This window comes from Polistes dominula, unplaced genomic scaffold (genome assembly GCF_049000335.1).
Source record: "Polistes dominula isolate Pdom_NZ unplaced genomic scaffold, Pdom_raw_medaka contig_307, whole genome shotgun sequence".
NCBI lineage: Eukaryota > Metazoa > Arthropoda > Insecta > Hymenoptera > Vespidae > Polistes > Polistes dominula.
The window spans coordinates 159,019-176,149 of record NW_028301025.1 but is presented as its reverse complement, the minus strand read 5'-3'; the positions used below and the strand labels follow the sequence as shown (position 1 = coordinate 176,149).

The window sequence follows — 17,131 nt, the reverse complement described above, 5'->3', positions numbered from 1 at the left end:
TCTGTCAATTATTTGTTGTTACGATATGGATTGTAAGTATACATGTCCCGACTATTTGTTTTAGTAGTTTTCATTTCAGTAAGATTATTTCTTACAACAGGATTGTTCTCAGAAAATAAAATTGGACTAGTACTTTTATCCACCTTTTTATTTATATTTAAATTAGTATTTTCTTTTTCTTTTTCTTTTTCTTTTTCTTTTTCTTGTTCTTTTCTGTTTGTTTTTGTTGTATCTTCTACGTCTGGATTAACAACTTTTCTTTCTGATAAAGAATTGCAAAGATCTTGAAGATAGGAGCTAGAATAATTAATGAAGAATTAATGAATGAATTAGGAAAAGGTGAATATGTAATATGTAAATGATGAGCACACGGCATGGCTCAGTCGGTAAGAGCACTCGAGCCCCTGTCTCCAACATCGAACGAGGGGACCATGCCCTGTGCTCGTCGTCGTGGCTTTGGGCTCGCGGGCGTCAGAAATTGATGTTCTTGGGACCACCGTCAACATTCGACCTGGTGGGCTCGGAGAGTGCCCGCCACCCACATCACAATGATGCTGCATTACACTGATTGTGCTCCCCGCAAGGAGCCCGGGCCGCCCGCACAATGGTCCAAGGACCAGAAAAATATGTAAATGATTATATCTCACCTAAGCATCAATAAATTTTGTGCTGCATTTAATACTTTTTCACGTCGATTTAATATAGTATTTTTTAATGTATTAAGTTGCATAATGTAATCAGGTTCTTTGGTAAAATCACTTGTACATTTTCTATTTTGAGAATTTAAAGAGCTTTTTGATAATTTCAAATAATTCATTTGAACGTAATTACTTTGTTTCTTTGATTCGTAGAAACTGTTCAAATTTGTATATTTATTGTTTTCTTCCATTTGACAATATTTTTCATGAACATATTTCAAAACAGAATCATCCTGTTTATTATTTGAAATTTGTAATTTTTGTTTTTTCCAAGTATTCATCGGTAATTGTTCAATACCTTTTAATATTTTATCTTCTATAATTGTAGGTTTAGAATTAATCAAACGTTTTTTATCATTATTATTCAAAGTATATACTTTAGTAGTATATTCTTTTGTTGGCCTTTTTTTATCTAATAATGTATGATGTCCTTCTTGAGATGTTGTTGTTGTTGTAATATTATTTTTCTCATTGTTAAATAAAGGAAACTTATTCTTAGAAGAAAAATATTGTACATTTTGCAATTTATCATTATTTTTATTCATTATATTTTCATCATTTAAATTGATTTTATATGTGTCTAATAATGAATTACGATCTTTGGATTTTTCGCTTAATGATTCGCATTCGTTTATTGAAGACGCGCTACCAACACTGTATATAGATTTTAAAACAAGTTTACAATCAGAGCAAAAGTTCTTTGACATTTCTAAATTATTACAATAATTATTACTTTCCATTGTACAGACAAAATTATTTTATACGTTTACAAATTGTACATACAATTGTATTGATCACAAACACTTTCAATTTGAATATAAATGTGGTGGTGGGAGGGAACGAAACACTATGTCCATCTAGTGTTAAATAAGAATAATTAAAAAAGAAGATTTTTTTCAATACAAATGCACAATCTATCAATTGAAATGAAGTTCAATATTTATTGAAAATTATTCATGTTTTTGCTACCATTTATGCACCCATCATTACTGTTATTTTACAATGTACAAATGATATTCGCATTTTTATATGATTTGTTTTGAAAATATAGAAAATTAGTCGACACTAAAGTTCTTTCACACTTATCATCATTGATGTTGTTGATTATATATATAATACCGTTGTACAAAATAAAATATTTCAATATTTTACATAAGTAGAATAGATATTTGTTATAATTAAAAGTATTATCTTTGACACAATCATTTCTTTCAATATAATTTCATTGTAGGAATTTGTGTTAATGTCAAATAACAATCTGACAATAATTCAAATTTTAAATCAAAAGTCTACATATTATATTCTTTTTTTTTTGTTTTGTTTTTTTTTTGTTTTTTTTTGTTTTCGCATATTCTGTGCATACATATGCAACGTAGATATTTATGAAAATAAACATTAATTATTTGGCCATATTGTTGAAATTAAGATTGCGTGCTTAATGCATAGCCACTGGCTTATTTCCTTACAATGATAATTAGTATTTATTATGATACAAATGTTATATGTTAACATTTCTTTTTACAGTAAAATCGGCAGTCGTTGCTGGTCTCTATGACACTGCTACCGCACTGCAGATCATTGCTATGTCATAGAGTGAGTTTTTTAAGTTTTCCTTTTCTTTCTTTCTTTCTTTCTTTCTTTCTTTTATCATCCAAAAATTCTTGAAAACACTCCATGACAATGGCAATAAGCTGAAATGGGAGTTTGTGTCAGCTCAGGTCCCCAAGTATCCCCCCCTTCTTCTTCTTCTTCTTCTTCTTCATCTTCTTCTACTATTTACAAAATTCGCACTCCACAATCTCTTCAAACACCGGCAATTGCATCTTGCACAAAATGTGTAATTAATTTCAAGTGATTAAGTTTCTTTGATTATTTTTAATAATACATATCTTTTCTGAATTATATATTGCTGCATATCTTTTTTCATTTTAATAATAACGGTATCGATCACGAAAAAAAACTAAACATATGAAAATGACATGTTCAAATTGTTCTTTTGCTCGAATGCTTCTTTGTAAATTGTTCTGATAGCATTTCATATTATTAGTAGAAAAAACAAAATTAAACAAATACAAATAAAAGAGATAATATATTATATTATTATTATTATTATTATAAAAAAATATATATATATATAATTGTTATTATTATTATTATTATTATTATTATTATTATTATTATTATTATTATTATTGTTATATACCAATGTTTTGATATACTTCTTTATACGTTATAATTGCTACTAAAAATGTACACTACTATCTACCATTTCATTGATTCATTTATACACACATCTTTTTTTATGGTCAATAGATTTTGTTACATATATACATATACATATGGGCATATATATTGTAACTGTTAATCAAATGTTTCTCTTTTTATATGAATTACTTTTCTGACCCATTACTACTCTTTTTCTACATACTCTACTCTATCAATTAACTTCATTGAGATACCAAGCAAATTTGTTAGTTAAATATGGACAAAGTATAATGACATAATTAAAAAAAAAAAAAAAAAAAAAAAAAAATTTTTTGGCTTATGGTCTCGAAAGACCAGACGACCTCGCAACCAGCTACGCTCAGCATATATAATTGCCTAAGTTACGTTTCTTGATCGAAAGATCTTCAGGGTAGGGTGATCAGTCCTACGCCATCCCTAGATCATCGTGGCGATTTGCGAAGCAGGCCTTACCGGTAATAACACGGGGCGCAAACGCTCTCAAGCCACGACGGAGGAGCAGGCATGCTTTCTCGTTCGATGTCGAAGAGCAGGACTCGACACCCGCCGCACTCTCCGGGTGGGAGTCGAGCGCTCTGCCGACTGAGCTATGCCGTGCTCTAATAACAAAATTACCAAAACAAAAATGTATTATTCCATTTTCCTATAGTACACACTTATCATTAGTATATCAATCATTTTAGATAGATTTAAATTTATAAACAAAACATATATATATATATATAATATGGTAAATGCTAAGTATCTCGGTGATTAGGAATCGTATCTACATAAAGACATATATTTCTTCAAGCTCTGTCATTATTTTCACAATCCTTGAAGAACCCTTCAAACAATTTTTATATACTACTTAAATGTTTCTTTCTATGTTTCATTTACTTTCTCAAGACCAATATATCAAGACATTAATATAGCTGCAATAGAATTTACAAATTCTGACATAATATTTTATTATTATGATGAGATGTCGAACGTTACTTTTTTTTCTTCCTATTTTTCGCTTTTTTCGCTTTTTTCACTTTTTTTTCTTTTTTTCTTTTTTAATAATCACACCACAAGGGAAGCATGATTAATAGAACATAGAATTTTGTATATCTAATATAATATACAGCAATAAAATAAACACAAAATACGTTATATTATATGCTATATAGTTTCTGATAGTTCAATATTAGTTCAATATTAGTTCAAATGATTTAATAAACTGACAAGTAACACGGTTTTAATTGTAATATTTTTCTGATAATAAAATAATAGCTCATCAAAGTGTGCAGAGTTTTTATAATTAATTATAATATATACTATTATAATTGAAATATGAATGAATTATTAGAACAATGTATATATGTGTGGGATTGGTGAAAAAAATTGAACCGGGTCTCGAACCACGGATCCTTTCGCTTTCCGGGCAACTGCTCTTTTAACCAATTGAGCTATCCAGGGCCCATCGACCAATCCTTCTCACGAATACCTCTCACAAATAAGTTTGGCATGGAGGCGCTCATCCCACATATATATTTTACTATATTTTGTTCCATATCGAATCATTTTTACATACATCATTTTAAACTTTTATAAATAATTCTTTTTTTTCTAATAACTGCGTGTTCATTTAATCGCAGTAAATATTTATTCTTAAATAGGCTTTAATTGAGCCGTGTCAGATGCCATTTGAACCACATTTTCTAATCATATATAACTAATAGTGATCATTACAAACATAAGCTCATTACCAAACAAAAATTTACATTAGATTATTTTAGTACAACGGTAAAATTAATTGATATTTTTATAAAAAAAAAAAATTAAAAAAAAAAAACAACAATTTAAGTGTAAATGTTGCAAAAAACTTGCATTAAAATGTGATTTTTAGTGCCGACTTTTTCTATATTAATGTAAAACTCATTTCTTGTTTTAGGAAATGAACATTTTCAAATCTATATAATAATATTAATATAATAAAAGTTAAATGAAAGAATAGCATAATTTGTTTGCAGTAGTACAATTTTATGATATTAAGAAGATTATTTTTATATCAAAGCAAAACATTTATATTGTCTTTTTTCTTTCATCTATCTATATATATAGTATATATATATATAGTTTATACTTTATGGCTTTGCACAAGAAATTTGTGTATTAAAAAAATGTGCATCTAAATCACTCATTAATTTTCAAGTTTAATGATACGTTAACGTAATGATTATGACACTATATGAATAGTGTACTATTTTCTAACAAGACATTAATATATTGCTTTCACATATTAATGTAAGTAAAAATCTGTATAAAAATGGAAAGATTTACTGAATAATGAACAATGAAATTTTCCAAAATGTTAATCTGTCCTAATTATAACAATAGAATGGCACATGTTTCTTTTTTATTTATTCACAAATAGTTTTACTTTTTTTTTTATTATTATTATGAAATGTGAAACTGAAACCGTAAGAAATACTTGGGAGAACAATACACATTACCTCTTTATGTGATGACAGTTGGTGCATCGCGTCCTGTATGCTGAGATAATTTACTTAAATCTAATGCAATGTTGACTAATGGTTTTAAAATTAGTTGAGCATCCTTTTCGTAAACAGATTGATCATTTTCATAGCTATCAATATATAAACGAATGGTTGCTCCTGAACTTCCAGTTCCGGATAAACGATATATTATACGAGAACCATCTTCAAATAATATCCGTAAGCCCTAATTTATAAAATAAAATAAAATAATATAATATAATATAAGATAAGATAAGATAAGATAAAAAAAAATGAATAAAAGTTAGAAAAAGTGAAATCTTACTTGTTTATTGGCTTGACTTCCATCAACGGGATCAGTGTACGAGTAATTGTCTGCAAGTTTAACGGTATAAGTTTTATTTTCCGAAGATAAGGTTTTACCAATAAATCCTGCTGTTTGAATGACTGTTTCAACCTCCTGCATCACTTTATTTGCACTTTCTACTTCGCAATTCTCGTAGTCATATCTAAAAACATGTGTAATATTATATAACACATGATGACACAACACAAGTATAAATTATTCGCAAATTATTATCTAACGTAATAATATAATTTATAATTTGTACCTCGTAAAGAAATTCCGTCCATAAACTTTCCAATGATCTAATAATATGTCTTGAACAGATTTTCCAAGTTTAGCGATAACATTGAGCCATGCAAGACAAGCCCATATGCCATCTTTTTCACGTATATGATCAGAACCTGTACCAAAGCTTTCTTCTCCGCAAAGTGATAGACGACCAGCATCCATCAAATTTCCTAATATAATGTCATTTAATTGATTATTTGATTATTTGATTATTTGATCATTTGATCATTTGATAGATGAAATACCATGAATTATTCTATTTACCAAAATACTTCCAACCAGTAGGTACTTCAAAACATGTAACTGCAGCTTTAAGAGCCACTCTATCTACAGCTGCACCTGTCGGCATAGATCTTGCATATCCTTTAACACCGGTCTTTTGAAAATAAGGTATTAATGTTAAATTAGCAGCCAATACTGCTAATGAATCAGAAGGTGTTACAAAGAAAGCATTTTTTCCTAGTATCTGTAACAATGTTTAAGTACAAATTTCAATAAAAACAATTCTTCTTCTTCTTCGTCTTCTTCGTCTTCTTCGTCTTCTTCACTTATTCAAATCAAATTCAAATGCTGGTTACCATATTTCTATCTCCATCCCCATCAAAAGCAGCTCCAAAATCATTATTAGGATTATTTTTCATGGCGTTTACCAAATCTATGGCGTAAGTTAAATTTGGATCAGGATGAAGTCCTCCAAAATCTTCTAACGGAATGATATTAACGAGACTTGAATTATCCACACCTAATTCATCACTAAATATACGTTTAATATAAGGTCCCGTAACTAAAACATAATATTGATTATTTTATTGATATTGATGAATATTAATGATTACAAGTAACAAGTTATCATGAAAATGTCTATAATACCTCCATTCATTCCATTAATGAGAACCTTGAAAGCTGGTCTTTGTTCACTTCCTTGCAATAAACTTCGAATACTAGTAAAATCAAAAATTTCTTTCATAAGTTCTAAATAATCATTTACGGAATCTACTATATCAACATCAAATGGTTTCCCATCGACTTGAATAGAAACATTTTGAATTTGATCAATATCTACGTTTATCTCTGGTATTATTTTATAACTTGTTAAAGTTTTAGTAATTTCATATATTTTATTAGTAACTCCATCAGGAGCAGGTCCTCCATTTTCACAGTTAAATTTGATTCCAAAATCAGCATTAGGACCACCAGGATTGTGCGACGCAGTTAATACTATTCCTCCTTGTGTTTTGTATTTACGAATTATTGCGGATACAGCTGGTGTCGAAAGGATTCCATTTTGCCCAACAATCAACCTCCTTACCTAAAATAATACATGTCATTGTCAGATTATGTCTTCTCATTATTGCCAAGTGGCAATGCTTGGCTTTGCCAAGTGTAACAGAAATAAAAATACATTAGAAGATCTCATTTTCTAACTATGAAAAATAATGACACACATTATTGTCTTATGACAATTGAAATGCTTTCATTTCTACCAAGTTACGTTAACATTTATTATTATATAGATATATAAATATAATAACGTTTTTAAAATAACAATATACTTTTTATTTGATAAACATACCCCATTGGCAGCAGCAATTCTAATGATCTTTTTAACAGCATCTTTTCCATAATAACGTCCATCACCACCAACAACGAGAGTAGATCCGACACATTGATTACCCAAAGCATCTAATATAGCTTGGACAAAATTTTCAGTATAATGTTCTTGTTGAAAAACTTTAACAGCCTTTCGAAGTCCAGATGTACCCGGCTTTTGGCCTTCATACACTTTCGTCTCCACCGATAAACTGCTCACTGCACTTGACATATTTCCTTTTTTCTAATATATTTAAACCCGACTGAAAATACAATGAAAATGACAAAACAAGATATTATTATTTGAACAAAAAAAAAAACAAAAAAACAAAAAAACAAATGATTTGAAATAATAGTAAAAGTCAAAACTATGCGAAACTATTCCCACACATAGAAGAAACTTTGCCAACGTCCGGTGGCAGACTAAATTCTACCAACGGGTTTCTAACTTTGCTGCCTGCCAATGACATTCAAGGACACGGGTCAACCATCTTGAAAAATCGCGACCCCGACCCCCCCTCCCTAGCCCCACCGCACGTGCGCGCGCGCTTAGATACAGATCTAAAAAAACATACCAAGGATCTCTAAACAAGATAAAATATGTATCTTCTTGTAAGATAAATAAAAACAAAACAAAAAATAAATAATAAAATGTTTATTCTTTCTTCTTCTTCTTCTTCTTCTTCTAATGAAATTGAATTTTCTTGAAAATGTTGCGTACTCCTTTCTTATCAAGTTTCAAATGCATAATACTTTCTTTTATCATATAATAATGAAATCAAATGAAGGAGAATGAATACAATTAATGTGGATAATTTTTGTTATTTCGTTCTATTTACATAATACAATAGTAATGATAAATTTCATTACTTTTATTAGACTTTTAATTATCGCTTCGATAAACGATTTAAAAGTCAAATATTTGACTCCTGCCTTTACGCGCCATATTTAAATAGAGTAAAATAGAGTAGTTGAAAAAATACCTCGACAAATTCCTTATCTTCATTTATAAAATGGATATAACAATAAATAAATCAATTAAAGTTATCGAATAATGAAAAAAAATTAATTAAATATTAATATAAATATCACATACATTGAAATGTTACGTAAAACGAATATAATCTTTGTAAACGTTATCATATCAACAACGTTTGAAAATAATTCGTTTTTAATTTCATACGAATTGATTTATCCTACACATTATCGCAATTATGCTTCTAGAAAAGCTCAAGATCATGTTAAAAGAGAAAATGTCAGATTTATGTGTGCATAAAACAGTTCGTGGTAACCATCAGTAGGCAAAATAAGAACATGAATAAGGCCAGGAAGAAAAGAGAAGGGGGTTTGAGGAAGGAGAGGGGGGGATAGGGGAAGAAGAGAAGGAGGAGGACATATATGTTGTATCAAGGATTCCTGATATAAGTTCGAGGTTTACAAAACAGCAGATATGTAAGTAGCTATCTCGAATACAGTTTTCCAATAGACTTTGTAGTGAAAACATGTGTTTTAAACATCATAGTGTTGTTTGTGAAGTTTCCTGTACTTCTTCTTTTTCTTTCTTTTCAAAATGTATGTAATTTGTAAATGTAATTTAAAATAATTCTAAAAAGATTGACTTTAGTAATATCATATTTAATTATAATATTATGTGTTGTAGAATTTAAAAAGGTATGTTATACAATAATATATATATGTACATTTTTATAGAATGCATTTAATTATATCATAGGAATAATTTGGTTTATTTTTTTTGATGTTAGGATTAAATGATGTACATGTCTACTGATCATTGGAAAGGTAGAAATACGCACCATGATAGTGGATCAGAAAGTACACCATTACTTTCTTCAGATTCTCATGGTAGTCATGGATCGATTATATTCCAAAATTCTGAAACAAGTGATTTAGAATATAAGTTAGTAGATCATTCACAAATATCTCTAATATATATATATATATATATTTGATATTAGTTTTTGATTAAGTAAAAAGTATGTATATTTTTGTTAAAGATATGGGACTATAAAAGGCGGTAACTTAAATTCAACAGCTGCTGTACTTCCAAGAAGATTACCTCCTCTTTTACAAGATAATACATCTATGCTAACAAATATATGTCAATCTTTGACTTGTATTGAAGAAAGACATTACGGAGTACACAACTATGATTTGGTGAAATGATCAAAATATTAGGAAATTAATAAATGCATCTATGATATTGTAACGTTCTTATTTATTATTATTATTATTATTATTACTATGTTATGTTAGACAAGGAATAAGAAGCATGAAGAAAATAAGGAAGAACCATTGACAAAGGGATATAATAAAGAATATTTATCAAAGGATTCGACATTAAGACAAGAAGATACAGAGATTTTAAACAAAGATATTAAACCGAAACAAAGTTCTCTAGTCACGATGTAAGTATTTCATTTAATGCAAAAATATTCATAGATAAGTATTCATAGATAATGTTTGAACTTTCATGTAAAAAACATATTGTTAGAGATACACGAGTATCTATATGTTTCGTAAAGAAAGGAATAAAAAATTGAATGATACATTTCAAATAGAATTTGCATCAGAAATTACTTTATTTTCTCTTTTTATCTTTTTTTCTTTTATGAACATTGATAAGCCTATCATGTTGCTTAATAATAACTCCCTATGTTTCAAATGAAGAAATAATATGAGAAAATATATATAGATTGTGATGTGATTGATGATAATTATTGCTTTAAATATAAATTAATATTAAATGTATTATATTTTCACAATTTGTTTCAAGATTTGCTCTTTCGTAGTTCAAAGTTCAAAGAAGTTATCTTTTTATTTATTTCGAATAATCGTGAAATTAAAAATAACAATTCGTCGTCGTCGTCGTCGTCGTCGTCGTCGTCGTCATTAGCTATTTTGCAAATGTTAATTTCAAATTTTCCCACCTTATCACGTGACATAAAGATATGTATGTCGTCAGGGGAAATGTACATATGTATAAAAAGAAGTAGAAAAAGAAAAAGAAAAAGAAAAAGAAAAAGAAAAAGAAAAGTTACAAAAATACAGTATAAATTATCCAGCAAAAACTAGAAATATAATCACGCGTGCATTCCATGATTTAATCTAATCGTAAGAGGTTATCTCGCACAATGGTGCGTAAGCCGTATAATTGACAAATCAAATATCGTGTTTGGCTAAAAAAAAAAAAAACATTATCCCAATTGGGTCATCGTAAAACGTGTCATTGCTAACTAATCAAATAATTTTGTATAAATTGTAAGTAATTGTTATCTATAAATTTATATATCTATCTTTCTTTTAAAGAAAATAATATCAGGAAGAAACTTGACGATTAAAAGGTCATATAGATTTCTCAACTAAAAAAAAAAAAATACTACTTTTGTTACATATACATATATATATATATAATTATCTAATACTGTCTAATTAGAATTTAAACTTACCGTATCATGGTCATTGTCTGAAGGACTTTAAACGTACTATATGGTCGTTGACCCCTGTGCAATTTATCGTCGTTAACGCGTTTCTTATGATGAAACTTTGATCCACGCCCAACACATTAACCTGATCGATGAGAAAAATCTTCTAATGTAATATAGAAACGATTATGCGACAACGAGAACGACAACGAGAACGACAACGAGAAATTACAACGATAATAACGACGACGATGACAAAGACGACGATTATGAGAACAATGAATTTCGTTTTTTGAATAATCGTTATAAACGGTTTAAGAAGATTTTTGTTTGGATCAAAACGACGATGCCATGAATAATATCAGAAGAAAAATAACGTTATTTCTAACTTGTATTAAACGTTAGCTCTCTAAAACTTGAACAATCTTTTTGACAAAGGTGACAATAAAAACGATCTTCCTTTCTTCCCCCGGCTGGTTAAACCAGCAGCCGGTGTCCGACCGGTTTGCATGCAGCAAACGTTCTAACTTGAGTTCAGCATCGTATCGAAAGGGTTAGTGCTCTGTCTGTGACCGTCTGTTGCCCGGGCGACAGACGAACTTCTCTCCTCCCCTTACTCCCCTTACTCCCTTCCACCCTACACACCTAACCTCACCTAACCTCACCTCCCTCTTCCAGTAGACAGGTCAACGCCCGTAGCACCTTCCATACAATTCCAATTTTCTCTGCCGGGCATTTCTACTACTGTATTATATGCATTTCTATTAGGTCTTCTCTCCAAATATTCTTCCTTTTTGTTTTTGTTTTTGTTTTCTTTTTTAACTTTACATGTGTGCATAATATTTATATAGTATATACAAAAATGATACTTAGTTTTTATCAATCATATATTATTCATTTCAAATAATATTAAATACAAAATATTCTGCATGCTAAACTTGCTAAGAAAAAAAGCAAAATACTTGTAGCACGATCTAATATTTAGGAGGTCCATTTAAACGTTCCATGTTATAATCATATTTTGATGTTTTCTTTCATCATCAATTCAATAAGATAATCTATTTTAATTGAATGAAATATTCGAATTAATTATTAGTCTGATTTTTTCGAAGACTGAATTAATATCGTTCCAGTTAAATTAAACATTAAGAATATTAATTAATTAAAGAGGTTATTTTTAAATGTACTTTTAGAATTTTCAATATTTTAATACAATCAATCGTATCTTATCGATGGAGAATTTTCAGAGTATTGATTTATGTATTTTTTTTCTTGTCACGATTAGAAGAAAACAATGATTCTTACATACTTTATACAGTAAATGATGATTATTAATATTATTTTCAATTGACAATGAGAGATAGATTTGATATTTAAAATGAGTTGAATAAATGATCATTATTTAAGAAATATTTTTTTTGATGATAATAATTAAAAGGAATTTTGGAAATCAAACTTGATTCCTGATGAAAAAGACAATGATATTTTTTTCGGATAATAATAAATTTCGTGTTAAACTGATTTTTCTCTTACTTTCATAATTTATATTTAATATTGTAAGATTAGGTAAAGTCATAAATAAGTTTGAATTTCAATCAAATCTTATTACTGATAGCTAAAAAAAAGTATGCCACTATAATAAATTTCACTTGGGGAAGTGTTATTTATGACTTAACTCAATAATTATCAGACATCTCTGTTTGACTTTAATTAGCGATATGTTAAAATAAATATCTTACCAATATACACACAACAATGTTACAATATACACTTTTGTGTTTCTCCAGAATATCCTTGTTTATCAAAATTCCATCCAAAGTCCAAGGATGTAAAAAGGAAGTCTCTTCAAATCTTTAGTATTATCATCTTCATATTTATTTGTAGTTTCTCGATATGGAATACAATATTAGGTTCGTCTTTGCTTACTATGCCATGGGGTATTCAAATGGCAGGTTTTTTTCCTGGAATTATCCTTGTATTAGCAATGGGCGGTTTGTGTCTTTACACTGCTCATCGTTTAATAGTTGTACACAAATATCACGGTGAGTCAATAACGAAAATTAAAACAATCTTTTTTTTTTTTTGTTTATCAAAATGATAATCTGATTGTTACATTTTTTAAGGTTCACAAGAAAAAATTGAAGTTGTACAATTAAGTAGAATATTTCTCAATAAATGGACAGAATACATAGCCAGAATCTTTAGTATTTCAGTTTTGTTAGGCGCAACGATAGCTTATTGGATATTGATGTCTAATTTTTTATATAATTCAATTAACTTTTTTTATGGTAAGATTATAAGAGAGACACACATTAGAGATTTATTTCATTTACTATCGGAAAGATAATTATAACTAACTGTAATTTACATTTTAGATAATGTCATGGGACTGCCTACATATTCTATAAGTGATAACAACACAAATAATGTCGAAGGTACATATTTATTATTTCTTTGTCAAGGAAACATTTTAATAGAATTTCGTATCAAATTGAAATAATCCTATCTCTCTATTTGTATGTCAAATTTATGATTAGTGTTGAGAAAATGTTAACTTCATTATTCTCTGTGTTTAAACATAAATAAACATCTATATCACCTCTTTTATTTAATATTTCCGTTTCTCTTTACAGTTCATGATTATTCATTCATATTTATAAGAATTAGTAATATCAAATAATCATAATTTATTATCATCATTTTGTTTTATAATAAAAAATGATTCATCTTATTTACAGTTTTGTGTACAAGAAAAGAAATATATAATGGCAGTGATATAATAACGATTCAAGAACGCACATTTGACGCTTTAGGTCCATCATGGGATTTACATAAAACAGTACCTGCATTTTTAGCTATAATAATATTTCCATTACTCAACTTCAATAGTACTACATTTTTCACTAAATTCAATTCTCTTGGTAAATCAATAATATTATTTTGTAAATATAATAAATGATATATTCATTTTTAAATATAATTTCTAAATAATTCCATTGTATTTTTATTTCAGGAACTATATCGATAGTATATATAATTATATTTGTTTTAATAAAATCTGCATCATGGGGTTTACATATGGATAGATCAATGTGGGAAGTTAGTTGGATATTGAAGCCTACATTTCCAGCATTGTCTGGCATGCTAGCACTATCATTTTTCATTCATAACATTATAATCACTATAATGCAGAGTAATCGTGATCAGTCTAAAAATGTAAGTATACATTTAGTTTACACTAATCATATTTGTATACATTATTAAATTTATACTTAATAAATATTTTTTTCAAATAATAGGGAAGAGACTTGACAATAGCATATGGTCTTGTTACAGCAACCTACATTGTAGTAGGTGTAACATTTTTCATATGCTTTCCTCTTGCTAAATCATGCATTGAAGATGTAAGTACATAATTATATTATTCCAAATAATTATACAACAAATTTGTGTTAATTATCCAATTTACATATATGTATAATATATGTACTTTTTCTTTTTCTTTTTCTTTTTACAGAACTTATTAAATAATTTTCAAAAATGGGATCCTTTAACAGTAATTGCTCGTATAGTATTATTATTTCAATTATTAACAGTTTATCCATTACTCACATACATGCTAAGAATTCAATTAATTTCATCAATATTTGAGAAATCTACCATCTATACTACACTGATAATCAATTCTATTTTGGTTTTGATTTCTATATTATTTGCAACATTTTTACCGTATATTGGAACTGTCATAAGATATACAGGTGCTTTAAGTGGTTTAATTTATGTATTTACTTTACCGAGTTTACTTCATTTATCTGTTTTGCGAAAGCAAGGAAAATTAACTACGATTACAACAATCGTACATTTAATAATACCAATTATTGGTATATTAAATCTTATAGCTCAATTTTTTATAATCGATCATTGACATATATATTTAACCCTTTTCGGACGCGTGTCCACTCTCAGCCACCACAGTGAAGAGAAACCGTGCTAATCTTATATGTACGTAGGTTGAAACTTAAATAATGGCAACTAATTTATTCACAACCGATACAAAAGAGTTACATGTTAGCAGAGCAGCAGAGTTAGCAGAGTTGATGGTGCGAATGGAGGAGCGATCTACTGCCATGTCTCATCCAGTGCGCTCATCAGATGCGCTCCAAGTGCATCGCTCCATTCGCACCATCAACAGAGTGCTAACAGTATAGGACAAACAGTACAACAGTAACAAACAAGTAACAGGTGCAAACAGGCACTAACTCTTTTGTATCGGTTGTGAATAAATAGTTGCCACTATTTAAGTTCCAACCTACGTATATATACATAAATTAATTCCAACCATTACGACACCCATGTCCAAATGAAATACGTCCGAAAAGGGTTAATTTAATGAAATGAAATCTATGAAATTGTAATAAAGATATTTTCATATCTTATACTTTGATTATTATTATAACTATTATATTTTATTACTGTGATTTAGCAATAAATAGGGAGAATTACTCCAATATACAAGTTTATATTTTATTTTTTGTACTTTTTGCAACTGTAAATATTTAATAATATATACTACTACTATATACTATATTAAAAAGTAATGTAAAAAGTTAATAGTATTACCTATTTAATCCAGAAATTATAGGAGAAATTTTTATCTTTTCTTATATAACCAAACAGTATCAACACCTTCGCCAATGGTTGCAATTGGATTCATATTGGGAAGAGGAAATCTACATGCTATTATCACAGAATCTTTTTGCAACTCTGTATTAAATTTTTCTTCGATATCTCCCATCTGTAAAAGAGATTTTTTATTGTATATAAATATATGTGGAAGTAAAAAAAAAAAAAAAAAAAACAAAAAAAATACAATTAAATGAAAATAAATACCATTTGTTCTACCCCAAATAAAATAACATTATTGTAGTTTCGTAAATTACATTTCCACAAATCTTGTCTGAAGAAACAAGTCTGGGAGCGTAAACCATTTTTAAAAGCCATTAATCTAGAATACCATACGAGCCATGGATTTAATTCTATACCATAAGATTTAAAACCAGCTTTCGCTGTTGCTAAAACCTACTCGTAAAGCAAAGTTTTTCTTCGTTAAAAATGATTCCTTTATTTGTCCATATTTAATTAACATTTTATGACTTACAATGCGTCCATCTCCACTACCAAGATCAATCAATGAACCTGAACGTCCTTTTAAAGCTTGTAAAACGTTTAGTACTTGTTGATTTGTCGCTGGCACATAGGGTAAACAGATCTTACGGAATGCTGGACTTACAAAAGGTATGCATACTACGCTAATAACTGTTGCCAATCCTCCTAAAATCAAATAATTATATGAAAAAAGACTATTTTATTCAATTGAAATATAAAATACATTAATTGATTACCTGTTACTGCTATAAGACTAATTCCAAGTTTTGTTAATTTTGGCTTATTGACATTATTAGATGTTTCGGTGAAATATTCCATTTTATATAGTAATAACAATAACAATTAATACAATAATAATAATAATTAATTAACAATTAAAATATATTCATTGTATCACCTCATATTATAATAAGTCTTATTATTTATTAATTTTAAATTACAGTTTGGAGGTTATGTTCTTACATCCAAGCATGTTACATATTTCCATGTGTTCCCCAGTGAAGCCAGATCGTAGAACACTTCTACCCCTTCTCTCGAGCCCAGCACGCCTCGCACACAACGAAATGTTACGTGTCGGTGTGTCGGGAAAACCGAAAGAAGCCGAGGGAAGTCGAGATTAGCTGCGCGACAGAGGAGAAATAATACCCTCACCACGCGCTGTGGATAAATACATGGACACAATACACATTGTATATGCATATATTGTACAATATATGTGTAAATGTGTGTTTATATGTTTGTGTCCATGATTTCTCCGCGGCGCGTGGTGGGGATATTATTTCTCCTCTGTTGCGCAGCTAACCTCGACTTCCCTCGGCTTCTTTCGGTTTCCCGACACACCGACACGTAACATTTCGTTGTGTGCGAGACGTG

The 17,131-nt window shown here is 28.9% G+C and overlaps 4 protein-coding genes across 9 annotated transcripts; 1 reads left to right on the top strand and 3 right to left on the bottom strand.

Annotated features, from left to right (window-relative positions):
• Positions 1-2: 2 nt before the first annotated feature.
• Positions 3-1,459, bottom strand: LOC107072498 (uncharacterized). Its single transcript, XM_015332488.2, has 2 exons — positions 648-1,459; positions 3-297 (listed from the first exon to the last, which is right to left on the bottom strand). The coding sequence occupies exons 1-2, from the start codon at positions 1,436-1,438 to the stop codon at positions 9-11; spliced, it is 1,080 nt and encodes a 359-aa protein (XP_015187974.2). The 5' UTR covers positions 1,439-1,459; the 3' UTR covers positions 3-8.
• Positions 1,460-1,600: 141 nt separating this feature from the next.
• Pgm1 (phosphoglucose mutase 1) lies at positions 1,601-11,179 on the bottom strand. Of its 2 annotated transcripts, XM_015332483.2 has the most exons (9): positions 11,117-11,179; positions 9,464-9,542; positions 7,633-7,912; positions 6,930-7,368; positions 6,638-6,843; positions 6,324-6,525; positions 6,037-6,229; positions 5,751-5,934; positions 1,601-5,651 (listed from the first exon to the last, which is right to left on the bottom strand). In XM_015332483.2, the coding sequence occupies exons 3-9, from the start codon at positions 7,879-7,881 to the stop codon at positions 5,427-5,429; spliced, it is 1,698 nt and encodes a 565-aa protein (XP_015187969.1). In that variant the 5' UTR covers positions 7,882-7,912; positions 9,464-9,542; positions 11,117-11,179; the 3' UTR covers positions 1,601-5,426. The 2 variants fall into 2 exon arrangements, with proteins under 2 accessions (XP_015187969.1, XP_015187970.1); XM_015332484.2 differs by lacking the exons at positions 9,464-9,542; positions 11,117-11,179 and adding an exon at positions 8,038-8,055.
• On the top strand, positions 9,419-15,612 carry LOC107072494 (sodium-coupled neutral amino acid transporter 9 homolog). 2 transcript variants are annotated; one of them, XM_089174308.1, is made up of 10 exons: positions 9,419-9,567; positions 9,665-9,824; positions 9,924-10,075; positions 12,977-13,134; positions 13,216-13,380; positions 13,468-13,527; positions 13,831-14,013; positions 14,106-14,308; positions 14,392-14,496; positions 14,610-15,612. In XM_089174308.1, the coding sequence occupies exons 1-10, from the start codon at positions 9,419-9,421 to the stop codon at positions 15,015-15,017; spliced, it is 1,743 nt and encodes a 580-aa protein (XP_089030434.1). In that variant the 3' UTR covers positions 15,018-15,612. The 2 variants fall into 2 exon arrangements, with proteins under 2 accessions (XP_089030434.1, XP_015187968.1); XM_015332482.2 differs by having other exon boundaries at positions 9,430-9,567; positions 9,645-9,824.
• LOC107072497 (ATP synthase subunit C lysine N-methyltransferase) lies at positions 12,915-17,026 on the bottom strand. Of its 4 annotated transcripts, XM_089174311.1 has the most exons (6): positions 16,656-17,026; positions 16,495-16,511; positions 16,251-16,423; positions 15,983-16,171; positions 15,713-15,887; positions 12,915-13,053 (listed from the first exon to the last, which is right to left on the bottom strand). In XM_089174311.1, exons 1-5 carry the CDS (start codon positions 16,658-16,660, stop codon positions 15,744-15,746), a joined length of 528 nt encoding a protein of 175 aa, XP_089030437.1. In that variant the 5' UTR covers positions 16,661-17,026; the 3' UTR covers positions 12,915-13,053; positions 15,713-15,743. The 4 variants fall into 4 exon arrangements, with proteins under 4 accessions (XP_089030437.1, XP_015187972.1, XP_089030436.1 ...); XM_015332486.2 differs by having other exon boundaries at positions 16,495-17,022; XM_089174310.1 differs by lacking the exon at positions 12,915-13,053 and adding an exon at positions 14,163-14,300 and having other exon boundaries at positions 16,495-17,023.
• Positions 17,027-17,131: the final 105 nt, after the last annotated feature.

What these genes read in the sequence shown, in the direction of transcription:
- LOC107072498 (XM_015332488.2), bottom strand. Translation starts at nt 1,438, where the DNA reads ATGGAAAGTAATAATTATTGTAATAATTTAGAAATGTCAAAGAACTTT. An exon ending in CAAAATTTATTGATGCTTAG is followed by an intron (nt 298 to 647) that starts GTGAGATATAAT and finishes TAATTATTCTAG; the next exon opens with CTCCTATCTTCAAGATCTTT.
- Pgm1 (XM_015332483.2), bottom strand. Translation starts at nt 7,881, where the DNA reads ATGTCAAGTGCAGTGAGCAGTTTATCGGTGGAGACGAAAGTGTATGAA. An exon ending in GAATTGCTGCTGCCAATGGG is followed by an intron (nt 7,369 to 7,632) that starts GTATGTTTATCA and finishes GTATTATTTTAG; the next exon opens with GTAAGGAGGTTGATTGTTGG. An exon ending in GGGATGGAGATAGAAATATG is followed by an intron (nt 6,526 to 6,637) that starts GTAACCAGCATT and finishes ACATTGTTACAG; the next exon opens with ATACTAGGAAAAAATGCTTT.
- LOC107072494 (XM_089174308.1), top strand. Translation starts at nt 9,419, where the DNA reads ATGATGTACATGTCTACTGATCATTGGAAAGGTAGAAATACGCACCAT. An exon ending in AGTTGTACACAAATATCACG is followed by an intron (nt 13,135 to 13,215) that starts GTGAGTCAATAA and finishes ACATTTTTTAAG; the next exon opens with GTTCACAAGAAAAAATTGAA. An exon ending in CTAAATCATGCATTGAAGAT is followed by an intron (nt 14,497 to 14,609) that starts GTAAGTACATAA and finishes TTCTTTTTACAG; the next exon opens with AACTTATTAAATAATTTTCA.
- LOC107072497 (XM_089174310.1), bottom strand. Translation starts at nt 16,576, where the DNA reads ATGGAATATTTCACCGAAACATCTAATAATGTCAATAAGCCAAAATTA. An exon ending in GTAGTGGAGATGGACGCATT is followed by an intron (nt 16,172 to 16,250) that starts GTAAGTCATAAA and finishes CTTTACGAGTAG; the next exon opens with GTTTTAGCAACAGCGAAAGC. An exon ending in TATTTGGGGTAGAACAAATG is followed by an intron (nt 15,888 to 15,982) that starts GTATTTATTTTC and finishes TCTCTTTTACAG; the next exon opens with ATGGGAGATATCGAAGAAAA.